Below are 22,769 nucleotides of genomic sequence, written 5' to 3'. Positions count from 1 at the left end.
TTGAATTTGAAGAGAACATATCACTTTTGGGACAAAAATTCACTTTTTGGCACCAAAATTTACTACTTTTGGCGCAAAAAATATGAATTGGGACCAAAATTGTAACAAATGTGAAAATCGAGGGGCCAAAAAGTTCGACTTAAAAAAGGGGACTATTTTCATGAGTTGATAAAACATGGGGACCAAAAGGGCAATTAACCCCAAAAAAATATTTATCTTTGAGACATATAAACATCAAATTTGCGAATTGTTGGAAAGTTTCTCACATGTGGTTAAGGGGCTGCGTGTTTTCAGTAAATAATTAGGATGCCATGTATTGTTTTCACATTTCCTAGTTTCCTTTGATAAAATGTAAATAGAGTAACGATATATCATATGGCATCTGATAATTATGATGATTAAGGTACGGGTTAAATACGTTTTTAGTCCCTATAAAATTGAGGTCTTTTAAGTTTAGTCCTTACTTAATTTTAGAAGTTTTTTTCGTCCCTGCAAAAAAATTATGCACTCGGTATTAATCCCTGCTAAATTCAAATTTGTTTAATTTATGCTTAAACTCTTAAGTTTTTGAACAATTTTTTGTAGACGTGTTAAGAACATTACTAAAAGTTCCTCCGCTAAAAATTATCGCAAAATTTGATTTCTACGTCCATATTTTATTACTTTTATCTTTAACTTTTGTTGTTTTAAAAAAATCATATCTAATTTTTTTTCATGTTAAAAAATTTTAAATTTTAGTAATTGAACCTTTCATAGTGTTCTAAACTTGTCTCAAAAAAATTGTTCAAAAATTTAAGAGTTTAAGGATAATTAAACAAACTTTGGTTGGACTAAACTTAGAAGTTCCCAATTTTATAAGGACCAAAAACATATATTTAACCCTTAAGGAACAGTATGCCTTTCAACATACAAAATATAATTCCAACAGGTAGTATAAATAAATGATATTCATTCAACGTCTCGAATTTTCATTATTTCCTTCATTGTTTGACATGGTATCAGGAAAAATGGTAGAATATACATGGGGCTTAAAAATTGAACCATCAAACAAACATTAAATAATAACAGTGTATGCTTACTCTTTGAGATGAAATCATGCCACGAGTACGTCAAAGATGGAAGACCCCTTATGATATTGGTAGGTTGAACGAGAGGTTTTATCTGCAATATTAGAAATCAGGAATTAGGAACAAAATAACACAGAAAACTGTGATTTCAAAATTTTTACGTAATATATCTATATTGTACTATAGATCGACAAATTTACACGCACAGAAAAATAGATAAAAAGCAACTACTTGCCTGAAGAAAGTATGCAAAAGTAAATTTGCACGCAAGTACAATCAACCAATAGACCACATACCTGCAGAAAACAACAACAAAAATGTGAAAATGAAAAGTGAAAAACCCATGTCACAGAGTAGCACTGCTGACAAGGCAAATATAACCAATAAGGAAACAAACCTACGTGGATCATCGGCATTGCTAATAGTGACAATTAAACCATATGCATAATTGACATGCCTCAAGGACGGTAGTTTACAAATGAAAGTTGAAACAAACATTGCCAGAAGATTCTTTTTTTTTTCTTCAAGATAAACAGAGTGAAACGATGATGCAGTTCGTAAGTTTCCTCGTTTTAGGAAAATTGTATAAAGCCTGGTTGCACTTTTGAACGTTAACTTCATTCAATCAATCACTGATTCAGTCAGTCATTAAACTCCACCATTTGTTTTATAAAAAGGTTATTATCATGCAAAAAAGCATCATTATAGAGAAAAATATCTCGACTATTTTGTGGGGGAGCTCAAAAGATATTATTGATAGATATTATTGTTAATGTGGGGGACCTCAATAACAATAAATCAATCTTAACATTTTTATCCGTATTAAATCTAAACCATCAATTTGTACTTATTTTATTTTGGAAACTATATAATCTAAATGTAAAACTTGTTATGCTAAAAAGATAAAGTAAATGAAATAAATAAGACAGCCTGAGACAGTTTGAAGTTTGTGGTTTTTCTTTTTTATCATTTCAACGTAAGAATAAAAAACAATAATATCAATTTTAAGTTAAAAACATGAATCAATGGTTTAAATTATATAAGAATAAAATATTAAGATATGTTTCCCAATAGTGAGTTAGCTCTAAACTAACATAAAGGCTTATGATAACAATAACTAAAGTTCAGAGAAAAACTGAAACAATATTAAACTTGAAGGTGACTGTGCAAAAGACATTATGTTCAAAAGATGGCTCTGTACAATTTCCCCTTCTAATTGCAGTCGTTCCAGGATAAATGGTTCAAGTTCAAACCAGAAGAAAAAAAAAAAAAAAATATATATATATAAGCGAATAGGTGTCTCATCCTATATGTGAATGAAATATTTGCTTTTCTGCACACAACCCACCTGCAGTAGTCACTCATTTTCTCATAAAGACCACGTCCAACATAGTACCGTTCCTGAATTATTTCATTGAGAAAGCAACTGAGTCATAACATACAAAATTAACCTGAAAACAGTCTTGTCGGGTATAATTAGAAAGAAAAAAATAACTCACTTGATATATCCACTTGAAAAACTGAAAGAATGATTGATCAGACATATCAGAAAGTTTATGACAAGCAGGAAGTTTGAGCAGCAACGCAAAGAATAGGCGTATAGCTGCATAAACGCCCAGTACAAGCAAGTAAATCCGGAAATAGAATGAATTGTCAGAGTTATTATTATGCCTCTCCTGTAAAACCTTCCTGCAATTGTAGCATAAATACTGTTAATACTCAGGTAGTTATGATGCAATCCTAATTGCCAGTGTAGTTAAAATTGGCAGATTTGCCAACCTAGGAGCTGAGGTAGGGCATGAAACAGCCTTAATGACCCAGATGACCTGCCTGACTCAGTAGTTTTGATCCTTGGCCACATCAGGGTGATGTGGCTCCTTTGGTCAGTGGTCACGTTATGCTTTTCGGCCAATTTATTTAAAATGCTCAGTGGCCAACTGGTATTGATGTAATGTGCAATTTCAGCCCACTATACCTCATAAACTTAATGACTAGGCAATCCAAGAAGAAACCCTGAGAATATGATCTGAATTAAACAGTCATACACAACTTGCAGTCTAGAAGCTAAACTCCCTTATCCTGTAATTTCATGCCATACTAATATTCTCGACTGACACTACTAATTTTCCCATTATATGACTTTATTTTCTACCATTTCCCATTGTGTGTCTCAGTTGGTATGTTATATATTTATGTTTTTAGAATTGCCAATTTGATTTACTTGACATTGTCAAAGAACTGTTGAGGCATAATTTGTATCTATTCCATATATTGGTTGTGATTAGTCATCATATGAAATTATAAATCATTATAACTATTTTTAAATCCTTCAAAAAAAAATATTTTTAAAACATCTGCATCACCTCATTGATGTGAATGCATCACTTTACCATATCAATTTGATAAGGACGTCAACCCATTTTTAAATTTAACTCGTAACAACACTGTTAATTACCTAATAAAATAGCCAAGGGAAAATCAGAAACTCACACGTAAACATATGTTACAAACGCAGAAGTCAAGCCACCCCAAAAAAACCTTATCACTAGCCTTGACACGGCCATGCCCCTTGCAGTTTTGTATGACCCAAATGTGAGCAACACATCCAAGCAACCTATTCATCATAAAAATAGTATTTTGAGGATTACTTGCAATTCACTAAAACAATAACAGCAGAAAACACAAATATCTTACTCTTAATGAAATTCATAATTGCAAATGATGGCCCGATGCTAAGTACTGTTTTAAAAGTGTCCAGGTTGATACGCCCCTTGTTGAAAGCAATAATTGTCAAAGCCTGTGAGAAGCAGGAGTACACATACTTTATGCAAGAATTCATCACTAATTACAGTTCAGACTTCAGTGTAAATTGATGGATGAAAAAGGTAACCTGAAACATTAATGCCAAGAAGATCCAGAGACGATGGAAACTTCGATATAAGTGAAGAAACGTTCTATGCTCAACAAAACTGCTTTTACCAGTCTGCCAATCACATGTTCAAAATACAAGCAAGAAAAATTAATTGAACAATCATTTCTGATCAAGTAAAAAAACAGTCACCATAACCTCAGCCCATAAATCACCTTCGGCCAAACTACTCAGACTCTCGAAATACAATGTTATTACCAAAAAAATCTTCAAACATCAATTAAAATTTTAAAAAAAAAATTGGTGATAAGCCTTCCATAAACTACCGGTATTACAAGCTAAGGGAAGAATCTTCCGTCACCAAGTACAGAAAAAGAAAAAGAAAAAAAAATTGCTCCTTTAGTAAAAATGGGGACAGAACTCGATGACCCTGTTTCATGGGCGTCGATCCTTTCCAGTTACTTAACAGTTTCAGTTGGAAAGAGACTGATAAATCAAATGAAATTAAATAAAATTAATTTAAAATACAGTTTATTTCATCTGTTGTTCTCTCTCCAACTGCAACAGTCCAGTAAATGAAGAGGAATTCATTCCATGTTTGATCTACATAACTGAAGAAAAAACTATGACCCTTTTTTAGAAATGGGAGTTTGAATACGAGATTAAATGTGAAAATTGCAGGCAGTGGTATTTTTTTATAGAAATTGCCGGGTAGTATGATGTGGTATGATACAAACAAAAAGGGAAGTAAAATCACCCATTGATTAACAAAACAAACGGCAACTCTTGTTCAAAAAGAAAACAAACGGCAATCATAATACAGACAAATTAATTTTAAATTACTTAAAATCTTGAATACGGGACGAAAAAAATTCAAAATGGTCCATTCAAAAAAACATCCATCTTTGGAAGGAGAACAACTACAAAATTATCGAATACAACCTACTATACGCAATCGCGATGGCTTCAGAAATAACAGCGCAAGTGTAAGAAAAAAAATTGTATTAGCGCCATATTCGTATAGGAAAAAATGTCTAAATAACAACATAAAATTTATAAAATGAGAAAGAAAGCATCAGAACTAACCCTTTTCGATTTTTTCGGCTTACGTAAGAACGGCGATTCAGTCCTCATTGGCCAGCCTAATTCAAAACAAGCAGGCGACCTGCACGTAACCGCAAATTAGAATGGAAAATTGCCTACTAGTAAAAAATGTTGCATGTCATGACAGCTGCTAACCAAAAGTATTCATTGAAGTCATCATAATTCCTCCATGCTGAATGTGCAGCTTTTCCATTTTTATAATGAGCTTCCTGCATTTTTTAGGGGTCAGGGCAGCACGTAAGCATGTGTACATAATGTGAAAAATAGAGAGACAAATTTCCTGATTGTGCTTGAATTGCATAGCACTCAACATCATGCTTGCTTAATTTATATACATGGCATGTACAGTGATAGTAAATGAAAGGTGCAAAATTTACAAGGGAGCATTTAAGCTAGCAATACTTCCTAAGATACATTGAACTTGTTCTACTTGCTATACAATGAATTTAAACTAATTGAGAAGTGGGGCATTAAAGAGGTCTAGGAAAGTGAAACATTAATTAGTTTTTTGTTTCCAACACTCCCCCTCAAGCTGGTGAATAGGTATTCTCCATTCCCAGCTTGGATACTATTCCTTCAAATGTTTGGCTGCACAATCCTTTAGTGAGAATGTCCACAAGTTGCCTTTGCGAAGTTACGTACGGAGTACAAATCAAACCGGAGTCAAGCTTTTCTTTGATAAAATGCATATCCACCTCAATGTGTTTTGTTCTCTTGGGTTATGCATAAATTGACTGACCAAACTAACAGCAAATGCAATGTCTGGTCTTGTGCGAGACAGATAGATCAATTTTCCAACCAATCGTTGATACATCTCCTTATCCACTGCTGCACATTCATCTGCATTTCCCAATTTCACACTCGAATCTATTGGAGTGCTTACAGGTTTACAAGCTAACTTTCATGTCTCCCTGAGCAAATCAGTGATATATTTTTGTATTTTTGTGGGGTTGATTTAGGCCCAACCCAATTTAATCGAGCTCAATTTTCTATCTTTGGTTCCTTCAGAGGTACCATTGCCATGTGTCTTCATCATCACTTGAGTCTCCACCGCCTTCGAGAACCGGTATGGCACCGCCTATGAGCAACAGTTTGATCCATGCGCTTCAGCTCTTGTTCCAAGTGTTTCCACCTCTCGTCCAGCTCCAACTGTGTCTGTTGATTTGCCTATTGTCATCTGCAAAGATGAATGTTCAACCCTTAACCCCAATCATATTTATAATTTCTTGTCATAACATTGTTTATCTCCCCCCCTATTGAGCTTTTGTGTCTGCATTTTCATCTATTTCTATTCATAAGACTGTTAGCTTGGAGACAAGCCATAATTGATGAGATATACTTCGGAACTTGTTCCACTTCCTTCTGGGAATTCCGTCATTGGTTTCAGATAGGTGTTTAAAGTTAAGGTGGGCCCTGATGGATAGGTAGATCGATTGAAAGCTCATCCAGTGGCAAAGAGGTATACTTGAGTCCATGGTCGTGATTATAGTGAAAATTATTCTCCAGTTGGGATGATGTCATACGTCGACTATGTTTGGCTACAGCTGCCATATTAAGCGTTGGCCTCTATTTCAGTTGGATTTGGATATCAAAAATGCATGCTAACATTGGAGGAGATTTGTAAGGAGCAACCTCCTCCTGAATTTGTTGGTTGAGGGGGTGTAATCTAGATGTAAAATGCATAAGTTTTTGTATGGCTAGAAACAACCGCATTGGGCATGGTTTAGAAGATTTAGCGAAGTCTTGCAGCAATTTGGAATGATTCGATTCAAGGAAGACGCTTCATTTTTACTAAATGTGTGTCATCAGATAAATATATCTACTTGGTGATTTATGTGATGACATTCTGATGGCTATGAGGGTATCGAGCCATTTAAAGACCACCTATTTCATAACTTTCAGACTAATGACTTGGGTCCTCTTCGATATTTTCATGGGATTGAGGTAGCCCAATCGAAGTTCGGTAATCCTATCTCTGAAAGGAAGTATGCTCTTGTATTTTTGGAGGAGACAAGCCTTATAGATTGCAAACCAATCAACATTTCAGGGGATCCTAATGAAAGCTTCTTCCTAATCAGGGGACATCTATCCTAATCCAGACAGATACAAAAGACTTGTGGGAAAATTGAATAATCTCACGATGACTAGACCAGACATCCTTTACCATTCAGTGTAGTAAGTCAGTTCCTCGATTCCCCTTGCGATAGCCATTGGAACGCAGATGTTTGAATTCAGATGTTGATTCAAAGGGTCGCCTGGAAAGGGCTTGCCTTTACTGATAAAGGCAACACTAATATAATTGGGTATTAAGGTGTTGATTGGGCAAGAGATGTGTGTGATAGGCAGGCTAGTCAGGCTTTTGCGTATTGTATCATAACCATGTGGTGCCTTATAATTTTTTAAATTTAGCTGTTTTCCTCGATTCAAAATATCATAAAGCTGTCTGTTCCATGTCACATACATGCTTTCTAGAGTAAGAGTATGCTTTTTAGGATGTATCTTGTATTTGCTAATATGGGTTTTCAGGTCACGTAATGTTACATACAGTGCAGCTAATTGAGTTAGTTAACCAACTTTAACACCATATATATATATATATATATATATATATATATATATATATATATATATATATATATAGAGAGAGAGAGAGAGAGAGAGAGAGAGAGAGAGAGATGAAGTACACTCGTAGTACTCAGATTGTTACAATCTCGTAAACCTTGTCGTTGTATTTATACTCAATTCTTAGAAAGGTGTCATTTAAGAGGCAAGTGATATTCTTTGTTGAATGCTTGTAAACCTTCTCTCCAGATGTATCTTCAATTCTTAGAAAAGTGTTATTCACAAGGTAAGTAGTTTTTTTAAAGAAGGTACACTCGTAGTACTCAGATTGTTAACAATCTCGTAAACCTTGTCGTTGTATTTATACTCAATTCTTAGAAAGGTGTCATTTAAGAGGTAAGTGATATTCTTTGTTGAATGCTTGTAAACCTTCTCTCCAGATGTATCTTCAATTCTTAGAAAGGTGTTATTCACAAGGTAAATAGTTTTTTTAAAGAAGGTATGAAGTACTCTTTTCTGAACTAACATTATCAATACTATTTTGATTATAATCAATAATATTTCTAACTTAAGTTATATTCATATATAGATTCATATTTTAAACAATCAGTAATTATATAATTAAATTGAAGTCAATATCACATTCCTAAAACTCAACTCAAGTCAAATTTATTATCGAAATAAATTATTGATTGCTACGACTTACAATACAATGCACTAGTAGCAACACCTATTTATACTACCGATCAGGGTGATAGGGTCAAGTACTAGTATAGTATTATAGTATAACTATTAAAAACCCAATCTCATCAATCTACTAAAATTATGATAAGACTCTTAAACCTAAGATTTTCACAGCAACTGGATCCAGTAATCGTTTTGTTTTAGCCCCTCACTTAACTAGGTGTTGCTTCAGGTTGTGGCATTTTACCCATCACAAAAGGTGAATAATTGTGTGACTGATGTACGCACTCATACAAACAAACAAATGTGAAACCAATTAAAAGAATATTCACGCATAACAAAAATCAAGTAAATGACTGCATTGTACTGAGGATCAATAAAGCAACTCACATCCGCTAGCGTTTCATATATAGGACAAATTACTTTCTCAAGAAACTTTGCAGGACCATCTTCAGTTAAGCAGCTTGCTGCAGCTTCAGCTTCTCCACGATCCAAAATAGCATCCAGTTCTTTTGCCATCTAAATAACCCAATAAGAGAGGGAATTTTAGCATTCTTTAAAAGTGACTTGAAACAACTAATTCTCGCAGGGTGGGTTCAAGCAGGGGTGAGGGCCACACTCCCTCAACTTTTTAAGGAAAAAACTATATAAATAGTGACTTACTGTTTACAGAACCTTTATCCATAATACTATGATGACTGGATCCAACCCAGACTATAAGCTTCATACGTGTCAAATATTTAATATTATGAAAAGGGACATAACCTAAGTAACATTCAAAGAACAAAACCACATAGTACATTCTTTGTTCTATCAACTGAAAAAGAAAGTAACAAATGTTTTTTAAAAAAAATTCAGTTACAATTTTTGTGTCTAACATTTTGAATTTAAAGTATACAAACAGCTACAAGATACCAGCAAAATGTATTTGAAAGTTAAAATAAAATCTGACCAGAACAATCCAAATATTAAAATGCAAGTTAATCTTAAAAACAGACAGGTTAATAGTAAGATGCTTTCTTATGCGAGAGTACTGGTACCTTAAGCAATTAGAGGCTAATACTTTTCTATGCTCAATACTAGTGAAATATATTAATCTATAGTCATTTTATATTTCTTCCAATTGAATGACACAGGTGACTAAATTCCGGCTACTAATCGCTAAGGCTGTTTTAAACCCCCATCCAAACAGAGGGAACGGGAGTTATCTCTGTATAGTGTATACTTAAGGCAAGACAACCATTTTATGAAAAGAAAAAAAGTGCATCTCTGGAGTCTGGACCATTTTGATTTATAGCGTTTCTGAAAGCAAAATTGAGTAATCTAAACACAAAGCCTCCCCCCACCAAACAAAAAATGTATTGAATCCCTGTAAAATGGTGCGTGTAGAATAAATAATGAGGTATAAAAGTTAATCTCAATTATTTGAAGAAACAACGCTAAAAAAGGCAAACATAACCCAAAAGTCAAAGAGCACCATAAAAGACTTACGTGGTGAAATATATAGCAAATGCACTCAGGGAGAAATCGAACATTTGCAGCTTCACCCCAAATAAGAAAATACAAAGATACCAAAATGAGCTTCCTATCACGGTTAATTGCCTCGAAACTGCAGGGAACAAAAACCCTATCAAGCAAACTCAGAGAAAACTAGTTCAAAGCAAGAGACGGTTCAAGTAATGACCTATTCCATGCAACACGAATTCGCAAATATCTGCACCACTTGATATAGTTATCTAGCACCTTCTTGAAAACTTCATTGATTGTTTTCTCATCAATTTTCTGTATATTCCATCAGACATAACAGAAAAGCCACAAAATTAATTTTCTTTCAAAAAGCATAAATCAAGTGGGATATGTAATATGTGGGTCAACGTTGTAACAGGTAACAACGTGGCCACAGGCAGGTAAGGCACAGAGGGCAGTTCAGTTAGGAATATGATAAAAAGAAAAGATACAGAGGAATGGAAGTAATAATAATTCAGTTCGGGAAACTTTGAGAGGAAGTTAACCCGTAAAAGAGCTATAGCTTACTGGCAGTCATTGTTCAATTTTCCTGTTCTTTATCATTTCTCTGTCTTTTCTAGGTTAAATTCCCATTTTCTGCTAGAGAAAAGGAGGTTCCTATCCTACCAGTCTTTGGTATAAAATATAATTTTTAAGTTACTGCATTCATGTACTTATCACAAATATAGTTAGATTAGCTGTGTTAAAAAAAATAACATTCTACAAACCCGTTTTCACTCTTAACACATACAAAAGTGGGCGTTTAAAGAAGAGCTCAAAGGGTGAACAAACCTCTTTGCATATAACAAACACCTACCAAATGGGCGACAAAATTTCACACCTTTTAGTAATTTGCAACTTCAGAGTAAAACTAAAACTCTTCTATGCATCATAAAACAAACAATTTAAATGTATGAAGCTCTCTGATCCTATCAACAAATTTAACCTTCTCTTCAGAAAACAAAATAGCTATAAGCAAGCATAACACTAGTCGTGCACTCTTGCTCATACATTGAAAATCAAATCCTTGCACAAATAATCAAAGGAATCAATGAATATAAAGATACAGAAAATTTGCAAATCTATTTAAGATGTACAACATTGAAGAACAAAATTATATCCTTAGAAAGCCAATTTCTAGATCACTACTTTCTACTTGAACAAAAAAATGGTATTGAACTCTTGTATAATTTCACGCATAAGTTTTAAAACAACCCTCACAGAAAACCAGAAAGTATGATATCAACATATATTCAAAATAATTGAATATTCTGTGAAGACAGAAAATCAAGGAACATGGCACGCTTACAAACTTGAAAGATAAATAGCAGATCATGAAGCTGCAATTAATTAGAAACTTCAAACTGACTCACCGGATCGGCTTCAGCAGGTATGCCAAGTCGCGACTGCGTATTTGCTATTATCAGAACAACATTTTCACGCTGGTTCCTTACATTATCTTTCTGCATAAAAGAAAACTAAGATTACCAATGAAAGATATTAAACATGGTTGGAACCAAAACATCTACACCTATAAGACTCATACTTCAAGGATAATCTACACCTATATATATATATATATATATATATATATATATATATATATATATATATATATATATATATATATATCCTAACAGTAAGATAGGTCTGTTATGCTAAACATCAAACCAAAAAGAACCTTAGAACCTTCGTTGATTTAACAGATTACAAGATACAAGATAGAAGAATAACTATGGGAACTAGAAAAAAGGGGAGACAATCTCCATCATAATGGTAACAAAGCAATTACAATAAGAACTACAGGGGATACTTAAAAGATGGGTGGACCTAAAATCTGACCATTCCTAAAAATCAGAAAATTGTGAAAACTAGAAATATGTAAGTTTGAAAATAGATGCTCTTTATCAATGGAGAAGAATTTGACATCATTGAAGCAGGTGGAAGTTGTTGTTTTAGTAATACAAAATGCCCTTGCATTGTTCCTTGTTAGTAGTAAATGGTGACATGTTGTTAATATTTGGAACCACATATGAACCTTGATAATGAAAATTAAAGAGATGAACCCAGCAGGAACCTATGAAGAGAGGTTTAATTACCACCGGGTTAGCCATGGTAGGTATACAGCAACAATAGAAAATTTTATAACCATTACAAACCTGAAAACCAAACACGAATTCCAAAAGATCGAACATGTCTGCATCCCGTTTTCCAGATACTTTAAATCCAGCAGGAAGTCTAGGGAATTGTTCAGTATATCTGATTGAAGAAATTGCCCCTTTAACCTGAGATTATGAATAAACCTCACAAGTCAAAGAAACTACCATGCATAGCACGTAAATCCACGATGACATTACAGAAATCAAGCAAACAAACATAAATGGATCTTTCAATGTTTGTAACTTCACCTTTTAAGTGATTATCAAAAACAAAAACATATCAAAGAAAGGTCACTGAAAAAGAAAGAGGGGGGAGGAATACCACAAGTATTCTGAAGGATTCAACTTACTTCTGGGAAAATTCTGATAGGATTGGTTAATGATGGCGCTTCTAGCGGAACAATATTGTAAGGCGTCAATTCTCCGGATAATGTCGCACTTGACTTTTTTAGCTTTCTTAACTAACAAAACATATAAGATAGATGAAAAGTTATTTGTGCAATCAGTTTGTTAAAGTAAGTATTATTAGAAGTTTGCGGAGTTCATGTAATAAAACTTTCAAGAGTCGAATAACGACAACAGATGGTCAAAAGAAATTTTATTTCTCAATGTCAACTATTAACCTGAAAAACTGAGTGGCTAAAAATTTCGAAACACATACCAACTCCTTATCAATAATAAATTTAATTGTTAAAGTTTAAAACACTATCTTGAACAATTGAAAACCGGACTGCAGGCTATGAATAATCAGCAAAGTTAATTTGCTTAATGATAAACATCTTAAAATTATGTAAAGGAGTACCTCCTCCGTTATGAGACCACCAACTCCACTGGGATCTGCATCCTTGCTAAGTGCCTCCATGACCTCCACTAAGGCACGTAGTGTGGAAATTATCTTTTTCATTTCGGAGGATCGGAGTTCTAACCTAGAAGAACAAATCAACAAACAAAAATTAGACCATAGTAAAGCATAATCTAGATAAGATATTCCAATAGTTATATTCAACATAAAATGGAAATATAAATGAGAGTCTTTCTTCATTTTTAAGACAACAAACAATGATTTCACTACCTTGCACATCATGATAGAATATTAACATTAACATATATAACGTACGGAAAGTAAATGGACAGTTCATCTTCCAGCTTATCATTTTGCAAATAAACATATGTTTACGTGTTGCGCCTTCAACACGGTGATTTATTAGTCACAAGAAACTTACTACGTTGTAATTACCTGTGCGAAAAATGAAAGGCTAAAAGCTGACCTCATATCAACTTTAGCGACCAAGGAGGAAAAAGAATATTTCAAGAACTTATTAAGGAAGCTATCAAGCAAAGGCATTCATATTTATTTTCACTTTGTGATAAATTTCGATCAAAATACATAGACCAAACATTGAATTTTCATGAACATACAAAAGTATATCCTATGAAACAAGTTGATAATTTTAACCATGCAGAAAAATAATTCAGAGTCGTAATTTAAAATATGCATCAACATTTTAGTCACAGATAAAAGAACAAATAACCACTTAGAATTTGGGTTTGGATCTAATTCAAACTGTGAGGTTTGCTCGAGTCGAGGCTAATAAAGACTGCTTTGGCCATATCTCTAGTCTATGTGGGATCTGGACACACTCCTCACATCCGGAACTAGAATTCACAAGCATGGGCAACTGTTATCTTAATCAAATAATAACAACATATCATCATGCCTAGGACGCAACATTTTAGTTTGTGCCTTTACTGGTGGGAAAAAAAAAAACACATTTATCATAGGTTATAATATCATCATAGGTTTGAGTCTAAGCCGTCCCCAACAAACTTGGCTTAAATGGTGAGGATTGTCTACCCTTTATAAGCTTTTTTTTAGTCCATTTCTCTAGTAGGATCACAACAACCTTCTAATTTCACTCAAGAAATAAATTACGTCATTGGAAAGTCTAATTAGCTAAAAATTCATAAGTTGGACATACTCTCCCAGTGTAGAGCTAAAATTTCCAGACTCTTGCAATCTCTGTTCTTCTCTCTGAATGTCATCAACTCTATGTTGTCGCTTGTACCGTTGATAAAACTCCCACAGGTTTTCGATATCACGATTGCGATCAATTTGAACCCCTCCCTCTTTAGCAAGTTTTTGCTGTAGAATACAGTTAAATGAAAATCGTTAGCAGGTGAGCTGTTAAGCCCTTAAAATTCACACGAAAAAAGAGAATAATCAAATGACGGCAAAGGTTTCCTAAACCTTTTGCAATGTAATCCTAAAAACTCGCTACAATTACCTTAATAACAGACATTAAACCGGTCTTGAATTGAAGAACTCCTCTACCATCACTTTTGGGATCAAGATTTTGAGCCATACTATATGCCTGCTCACACACTGAAGGTCAAAAGTATAAGTTCGTATTCATACAAATAGAACAAACAAACACTATGAACTTACTCACAGTTGACACATACTAAATTTATTATATAAGCATGCAATCAAATTATGATACCTTGAGATTTCTAGCGCATAAATTTAGTTATGAGTAATATCTATAGCAATTTAAATACACAAATTGAACAAACATTTCAAACGCATGTCACTGCAACACTATATAGATCTAATATTCAAAAACAACTTCATCAACTACTGCATTTCTAACGGAAAGTTAAATTTCAGATATGAATTGTGAATTCAAAGCTTACAGATCCTTGCGACGTTGGGATCCTCCGATTGAATATCATCGGCAGCTTGTAGAATCAAATCAACGTTCGTCGTTTGAGCGAGCGACGGCGGAACTGCACCGGCGATTCCGCTGGCGTGTCTAGCATGTCCTTGACCGGCATTTCTCAGCTGCTCCCTTTTCAACGTCGCACGAACGAGCTTCTCCCAGTTATCGCGCGGCGGAGGCCGAACCATGGCGCCGGAATGAATCGGGAGACCTAGAAGCGCGTGGTTTTCACGAAGGCGGTTACAGTTTTGTGTGAGTGCGGTTTGAATTAGAAGAAAAAGTCTTTCGTTGTTAGAGTCTTAAGAGAGTACTTAAGGAGTAAGATTCTCTGAAGAAGAAACGCGGATCGATGGTAATGCCAAAGGTAATAGCTGATTGTAGTTGTGTTTTTTTGCTAGCTTTTTTCTTTCGCTTTTGCCTTTGTCCTTTTTAGACAACAAAATTAAAAGAAATGGAAAGATGGAATTGAACGATACTGCAGTTATCTCTTTTGAACACGATCGCGTGTTTTTTTATTTTTATTTTCGAGCAAAAAAATAATAAATGAATGTAATATAGGAATTACATTGAAATTTTTTGTTTACCTAAACATTTTCACTTTGATGTTATCTTTTTATTTCTTTTCGTGGAAAGTTATATAGATAGTTTTATTTTTATTTTATTTTTTGAAGAAACTAAAATGGATTAAAATACTGAAAGCCTGAAGATTTCAGCACAAGGAGTGCCAAAACCCCAGCTGAAAGAGTCAATTACAAGAATGTCAAACGGCCAAAACAAAAACAAAAAACTACCCTGTTACATAAATATTCCCAAGCACGGTAAAGGGTTCAACCACCATGAATGGTAGGAGAAAACAAAGCTAGGGCGATTTGCTTTCAGCCACCAGTATGATTGAAGCTTAACTTTATCTAATAATTGATTAAAATAAGCTTCTTTTTGGTGAAAAATTCGAGCGTTCCTTTCAAGCCAGATCACCCACACACAAGATAGCCAAATAAGATTCAGGGCTGAGCGTTTGCTATTAGAGAAGCCGCTAAAGGTACTAAATTGATATAAATGATCTGACACAGTTTCAGGAAACACTAAGTGGTAACCAAGCCAGTGAGAAATACCATACCAAAGCTTGCCAAAAAAATCACAAGAGAGGAATAAGTGTTTTGCATCTTCTATCATGCTGCATCCACCCACACATAACTGCGCATTCGGATGTAAAATGTGTCTTTTGATTAAATTGTCCGTTGTTGGTAACCTATTACGTAACAAGCGCCAAGCGAAGAGGCTGATAGTTTTATTTAAAAATAATATATCAACTCTATAGAGAGAGCACGATGATTTTATGTATAAAAGGAAAAAAGAAAGTGTTTAACACACTCGAATGAAAAAGAAAAAAGATATGGTTTTTTTTAACAAAAATATAACGTGTGCAGTTTTTCCTTAGTTGGAAATTGTTTAAAATAATAATAAAATAAAATAAAGGTTAAATATTGAATAAATGCTAAAAAAAACACGAAGGCTACTTGAAATAGCTTTTGAAAAGGAAAAAAAAATACAAAGCATTTCAGGAAAAGTTATAAACTAATGAAAAAAACTTGTTGTCAAACACATCTTATTATTTTAAGCAAGCTTGTAAGCTATTTCAACGAGTTTTTTTTAAGAAACCTTACAAGTTATTTCAATAAGCAATAATATAGCTTATTTGCCTTGCCAAATATAGTCTAAGTGTTTTCTTTTAAACTCGGTTTGGATCGATGAAAATGAGCGGAGCATAATTTAAATGAGCGATAACGAGATAAAATGAAATAGAATATAGATTTCATTTCATTTAGTGGGTAATTTATAATTTAATAGAGCAAAGTTCTTACAATATCTGTTTGAAAGTGGATGAAATAAAATGAGTTACTTTTTTTTTCATTTTACTCTTGTTTAAATATATGTAAAACATGTTATGATTGCTAGCGTTCAGACGGATATTTTGTTTCTGTCTGCCTTCTCTTTTTATTGTGCCAATGCGTATAAATTATGAACATTATTTTTTATTAAATTTTGATTCAAATTGTATGTGTATATGATAGATATTTTGCATTTTCATAACATAACAAAATATAATTGGTGGTAAAGAAACGTCGAGAAATGAGCAATTAAGTAGTTAGCAACTTAGTGATAGCAAGTCTTTTGATCAATAAGGGGTAAGAAAATGACAAGTCGAGTCATAGAAAAACAAAACGACTTCTGCAATAGCAACTATGTAAATTAACATCATTAAGCAACTTGGATATATATAGGATGGTGATCACATTTGCGGTGTGGGGTCTATGTTAAACATAAGTTTTTGGTGTTTTCTAGTTGTATATTGTAAGGACTGGCAGTTATGTGGTGTTCATTTAGTATTTTCGTTTTTGAGGTGTGAAAGAGAGAACTTGAGAACTTATATCAACAATAACAAGTAAAAACATAAAGCACACGAAGAGTGAAAGAAAGAGCAAATCAACTCATATAGAAGGACAAACATTGTTGAACCGCCGTTGTGATGAGAATTGCTTTTGGTGTAAAGTGGAGCAAGCCAAAGAGTTTGGAGCAGACCATTACTTTCAAAATGTATATTTTATAAGGATCATAATCATTTCTGCTAGTAAACATTGGACTGTTTAAAATTGTTGTGTGTTCTTGAAAACTGCTTTGCCTATAATGATGTTTAAAAAATATAATTTCAATTATAAATGTTTGCTTTATGATTGATATACGGATTGCACGCACGCGCGCACACACAAATTATTTCAAATACAAGTTATTTTACAATTACTGAAATCTTAACCTTTAAATCAATTATCATTCATCTTTTACTAAAGAATCTATTTTACCTACACAGGTTAAATGCAAAGAATAAAAATTCATTTCAACAAAAATATATATTAATATTTCATGTGAAAATGTCCCAATATTTTTTCCGACCAAAAATCCTACAAAACAAATAGCTCGCTTAGTTCATTTATTCAGATGTACATTCTAAAATTTATCCACTAAACAATACAAGGGCAAAAGGAAAAGTTATTCACCATATGTAACTACACGTGGCTATGCCTAAACAGTAAGAGGACCGACCTAGTTTTCATTTCCATCTCATAAGACCATCTCGAATGGGGAGATCTCAAACTTGAAAAAGCTGGTACTTATCAAGTGCCTATATATGAGATTTTTTTTAGGGTCTAGTGGGGCCATCTATTTTTAACATTTAAAAATTGAAATGCAATGACCTAAAGTTATTGATAGTCAATTAGTGAGTCCCGTTTCAAAAAAATTGTGCGAGATAATGGGTTTGAGAAGTTCAGTGTTTATTATGTACTACTATTAAAAAATTATAAATGAGTTATGTGTACACATGAGATCTATTTAAGAATTAAAAAATGGACATATTCATTGTGCTCTAAGTTGTACCGTTGGATTGCTTTTAATATGTGTGTATATACTAGTCTGGTACCCGTGCGCATACGCACGGGTGGATATCGTCATTAATTTCCAAATTAAAATATTAACGCACGATTATCTTCAAACTACCATATGACAATGAAAAAATTACAGAAATTAAATGCAAAGTGGTGTTAAATGGCAACGATGATTGCATTAGAGAAGAGAATATTAATACAAACTTTGAGAAGAAAAAAATCTAATATTATTATTACATATCAAATTATTGAAGGAAAAAAATCAAATTTTGCTTATATTTAAAATACCCATAGCTTTACTTAGCTAGCAAAGATTTTAAAAGAGTATTAATATATATAAAAAATTTCATTACTGATGGGTTAAGTCCATACGTAACATTTTTTTAAAAGGAAAGTCCATACATAACATGACTCTCCCTTTGTCTTTAAATAGACCTTGCAAGTGAAAGGTCAAATTGTGTTATTCGAATTAGTCGATCCTTGAGTCAGATATCAGGTTTTCAAAAATAAAAATTAGATTAAAAATTTTGTTTTAAAAAAAAGTTTAAAATTTAAAAAATCTATTCATATATTTAACTTATTTTCTTTTGTTTTAGAAATCATATATTAAAGCATATTAATGGGAGAATTGTTACCAAAAAATCATATTTAAAAAAGGAACTACCTTGAAAATGGCGTCCCTTTTTCTGCTCGTTTTTCGACCAACTCTCGCCATGTGTTCGCCAAACTATAACCACCGTTATGAATGTATTTACGAATCGTCTATTAGATATTTTCATATTAACATTAAGAGTTGAAGCCACAACCCTCCGCATGAGTGAAATACTTATCAATTGAGCTAATATTAATTAAGAAATGTAGTATTATTTTATTAAATCGGAGGTGTGGTTCAAAACTGAAATTGCATCACTTTTTTAGTCCAAAATCAAAGTAATTTTTCTTTTACTAATTAAAATTGAAACTTTAAAATTGTAATATTTTAAAATATTAAGTTAACCTTTTTAATATACAAACTTTAGCCTTTTTTACTCAATGGAAAAATGTTGTAGGAATTTGAAATTGTCATTTTACATATTTTTTAATAAATATTAGAGATTGTATTTTGAAAATTGTACTACTTTAAAATAGAGAATTGACATTTGTACAATTATTTTATGGACAACTTTTTTCTTTCATCTTATTTTGAAACAAAAACACAACCATTTTTAAGACAATTTTTTCTTCCATTTTATTTTGAAGCAAAAACAATAGAGATAAAGAAAGAGGGAAAATATGAACACAACATAAATATTTGTAAAATTATTGAAAAATTATCATAAAAATAGTCATAAAAATATGGGTTAAATATGTTTTTGATCTCTATAAATATGTCAACTTTTCGTTTTAGTCCCCCAAAAGTTTTTCATCTTTACCTTTGGTCCCTCCTTTAAATTAAACTCATATGTAGAATTCATATTTTTGGATAAAATTTAGCATAAAAATTTATAATATTATAAGAATATTTCCCAAAAAAATTTAGAATTTTTTAACAAAACATGAATTAAATATGAATTTTTATGTTTTTTGCAGTTAAAATTTCATATTTAATCTATGTTTGGTTAGAAAATTTTAATTTTTTGGGGAGAGATTTTTACAATATTCTACATATTTATGCACAATTTCATTAAAAAATACAAATATTTACTTATAAATAGGGATCAAAATTAGTAATGGAAAATTTTATAGGACTAAAAGTTGAAGGAAAATTTTAGAGAGATTAACACAAAAAGTTGGTATATTTATAGGGGACCAAAAATATATTTAAACCCTAAAAATATATACCACATATATCATTTAAAATAAAAAATTACTTACATTTGAGATCGGAGAAGTAATTTTTCATTAAATATTAAATATATATTTTTTGAGAGAAAAATATTAAATATAATTGTTATTTACTTTTACCGGTTCTCTCTCTTCTCTCATTTAATCGGTCACCTATTCCTTTTTTTTTTTTTTTTTTGTTTTTACTTCCTTTCAGTTATTCAACAAAAACGACCCTCTTTTTGTTTCCTTGAATGCTTCTAGTACCCAGACGCTTACTACCGCACATGCACATGCAGGCCACTGTCTGGCCATCAATGACCGTGCAACCACAACCAGTAGTCTCCTCTAGTTGAGATCTACCTCCTCAACCCAACAGAATGTCAAACCGCCACCACTCTCGTCGGAGCAACGCTGCCTTCATTGGCCATTTCCGACAATTACGACGAAGGATCGTGAAAAATAACATCAGATCTCTACAAAACCCGTACATTTATTTCATGATCCCAGCACCTTCTCCGAAATACCACTATAGCTCCCCCGTCTATTTTCCGGTAAGTGCTCTAATGTATATAAAAACTAAAGTTCCAGTTTTTCTTCCAGATCCAGACTATAATCCCTTTCCTTTATAAATTCGGAATTAACTTATATTGTACACCTGAGTTGGTTTGTTTGTCGATTGATCTGATTTTGCAACAGATTTACATTCATAGCAGTTGGTTTGTGACATTGCTCACCTTGATAACAACAAGTAAGTGATTACTTACGTTATTATCTATATTTTAGTTATTTCTAAGGCCTGACAACATTATCATATTCATACCTTCATATCTTTTCATCCCACCTAGATTATAAATTCCATAAAGATAAAATACATGCTAAATTGATTCAGACAATGCTAGAAAGATGATTAGTCCATTTGTGTGGGTTGCCTCAAATTGTTGAGAGTTGGAATAAAATCGAGGACACTGATAATTGCGCTGATCAACATTCAACATAAGATGATTGTTACTCTTGGATTTTATGTCTACAATATATACCTGCACACTGTTTGATATTGCATCATACTTTATCATGATCTGCTTTTCTTTATTTGGTTAAGAATATCATGTCTTCATGTCAAATTAAATCACTCTGCCACCACTGTATCATGATGACAATTTATGACCTTCTTAAATAGAGATTGCCCTGAATAATGCAAGGAAGCTATACCCTTGTTGATATATGCTGCTGCAAGGTTTTTTGATGTAACAGAACTACGTGACTTGATAATTTTGTCTGCTAAGAAATTTGGGTATTCTCTTGAACCTTAGTATAGAGGTAACTACTCTCATTTAACCCTTATAATTCACATTCTACAACTCTTGTAATGTATTTTTTATATTTTTTTTAAATTTCATGATGCTTAGATTATGTCTCAACATCAAAAAAGATAATTTGTAATTGATGCCCAACTCATCTACTATTTAAATACGAAAACAATCATCTTAAATTTAAATTTTTAGTATTGTCTCAACTCATTTGATCTATATTGTTATAGTTATTGTATTCTGTTGGGGGTTGTTCATCTTGAATCTTTGGTGAATTTTTAACATACTAATAAAGTTTTTAATGGAGGGGAAAATCAAAATCACATCAAATAGCTTCATTGACTTGAATGGATTCATAGTCTTTATGCTAGCCTTAGTATAGGAGAATTCTAATTTCGCTAAAATTTAAGTGTAGATTGGACTGAGGCAAAAAAAAATTGGGTAGTAGCATTATGCACTTCATAAGAAACCATATTTTAAAAAAGAATCCTTTTTCTTTTGTGGATAGTTTGCATAAAAACTTCAAAGTCCTATTTTTTTCCTGTCACCTTAAATCTTGGAGGTTTACCACTTCCATAACCAAGGTAATATGCGCCGTCCTTTTTGCATGAGTTAATGCAACAATAATGCTTTCGATTCTACATGTTTTTATGTACCTTTTTTCGACTCTTGGTGTTGTAAATCATCAACCATTGTTGAATAGCATGCAAGCACTGTTAGAAATTCTGTTAGTTTTCTTTTTAAATGGGTGTAGATGGATTGCCATTTTATGTTATTGACCCTTAATCTTATGTTGAGTCTGTGTGTTAAACTATTTTAAATGATGAACATATTTTTCTCCATAGAACTTTTAATTTAACAATATTCACACCTTTCAAAATAAAATTTAACTTTTAGGAAATGTATTCCAATTATAGTATTCTTTTGTTGTGTTGTTGCTGGTGTGATTCCTTTATGAGTCCCCATGAGTTGGTTGTTGAAACCTGATGATTGGAGACAAAGGAGTGGTAAAAAATTGCATGGATAAGCTATTGAATACATGAATATGTACATATCCCTATAGAGAAGAGGACACAACCCAATAAGAAAAGTTGTTTTAATCCTCTAATGTACCTACCACCTGCATCATAGGGCATGTAGTACAATTAATAAAAACATAATTCTCAATCATGAAGGACAAATTTATCAAACAACTTGAAAAATACATTAAACACAAGAGAAATGCATAAACACGAAAGATAACAACTATAGATTCAGTTATCTTGCAGGATGAAGATGACAAGAGTTTGAGCAGAGGATGGAGATGGCAAGTAGAATGGGGAAAGAAAGTGAATGGCAAGTGAAGAGGATTGCTTGTGTTTAAATACTACCCCCTTTGACATAGCTGGTTACCTCTTATATATATATGGTTTACATGCAACGAGAATACTATAGTTGGTTTACAAACTAAAATACTACCCCCTTTGCTTGTGGACTATCAAACTAAAATACTACCTCTTATATATATATGGTTTACATGCAACTAGTCTAAGTTGCACCCATCTA

At 32.7% G+C, this 22,769-nt stretch overlaps 1 protein-coding gene and 1 long non-coding RNA gene across 2 annotated transcripts in view; one reads left to right on the top strand and one right to left on the bottom strand.

Annotated features, from left to right (window-relative positions):
• GSL8 (glucan synthase-like 8) overlaps positions 1–15,132 on the bottom strand; it is a 36,084-nt gene extending 20,952 nt beyond the window's left edge. Inside the window, exons 1-19 of the mRNA XM_085753914.1 lie at positions 14,646–15,132; positions 14,237–14,334; positions 13,931–14,094; positions 12,754–12,877; positions 12,302–12,412; positions 11,952–12,077; positions 11,166–11,255; positions 9,971–10,068; positions 9,778–9,895; positions 8,677–8,805; positions 5,176–5,249; positions 5,023–5,101; positions 3,958–4,050; positions 3,762–3,864; positions 3,558–3,681; positions 2,567–2,756; positions 2,416–2,468; positions 1,303–1,363; positions 1,080–1,161 (exon numbers count right to left, since the gene is read on the bottom strand). Of these exons, the coding sequence (XP_085610040.1) occupies positions 1,080–1,161; positions 1,303–1,363; positions 2,416–2,468; positions 2,567–2,756; positions 3,558–3,681; positions 3,762–3,864; positions 3,958–4,050; positions 5,023–5,101; positions 5,176–5,249; positions 8,677–8,805; positions 9,778–9,895; positions 9,971–10,068; positions 11,166–11,255; positions 11,952–12,077; positions 12,302–12,412; positions 12,754–12,877; positions 13,931–14,094; positions 14,237–14,334; positions 14,646–14,859 (2,131 nt within the window). The 5' untranslated portion in view covers positions 14,860–15,132. The remainder of the gene's footprint in view (positions 1–1,079; positions 1,162–1,302; positions 1,364–2,415; positions 2,469–2,566; positions 2,757–3,557; positions 3,682–3,761; positions 3,865–3,957; positions 4,051–5,022; positions 5,102–5,175; positions 5,250–8,676; positions 8,806–9,777; positions 9,896–9,970; positions 10,069–11,165; positions 11,256–11,951; positions 12,078–12,301; positions 12,413–12,753; positions 12,878–13,930; positions 14,095–14,236; positions 14,335–14,645) is intronic.
• Positions 15,133–20,118: 4,986 nt separating this feature from the next.
• On the top strand, positions 20,119–22,769 carry LOC146940234 (uncharacterized). The gene is made up of 4 exons (XR_015031916.1): positions 20,119–20,468; positions 20,614–20,665; positions 21,095–21,234; positions 22,482–22,769. It is a non-coding gene; the product is annotated as an uncharacterized LOC146940234 (long non-coding RNA).

The sequence above is a fragment of the Medicago sativa genome, chromosome 3 (genome assembly GCF_051527215.1).
Source record: "Medicago sativa cultivar Bolivia chromosome 3, Bolivia_mono, whole genome shotgun sequence".
Taxonomy (NCBI): Eukaryota; Viridiplantae; Streptophyta; class Magnoliopsida; order Fabales; family Fabaceae; genus Medicago; species Medicago sativa.
This window is presented reverse-complemented; position numbering and strand designations above follow the sequence as displayed.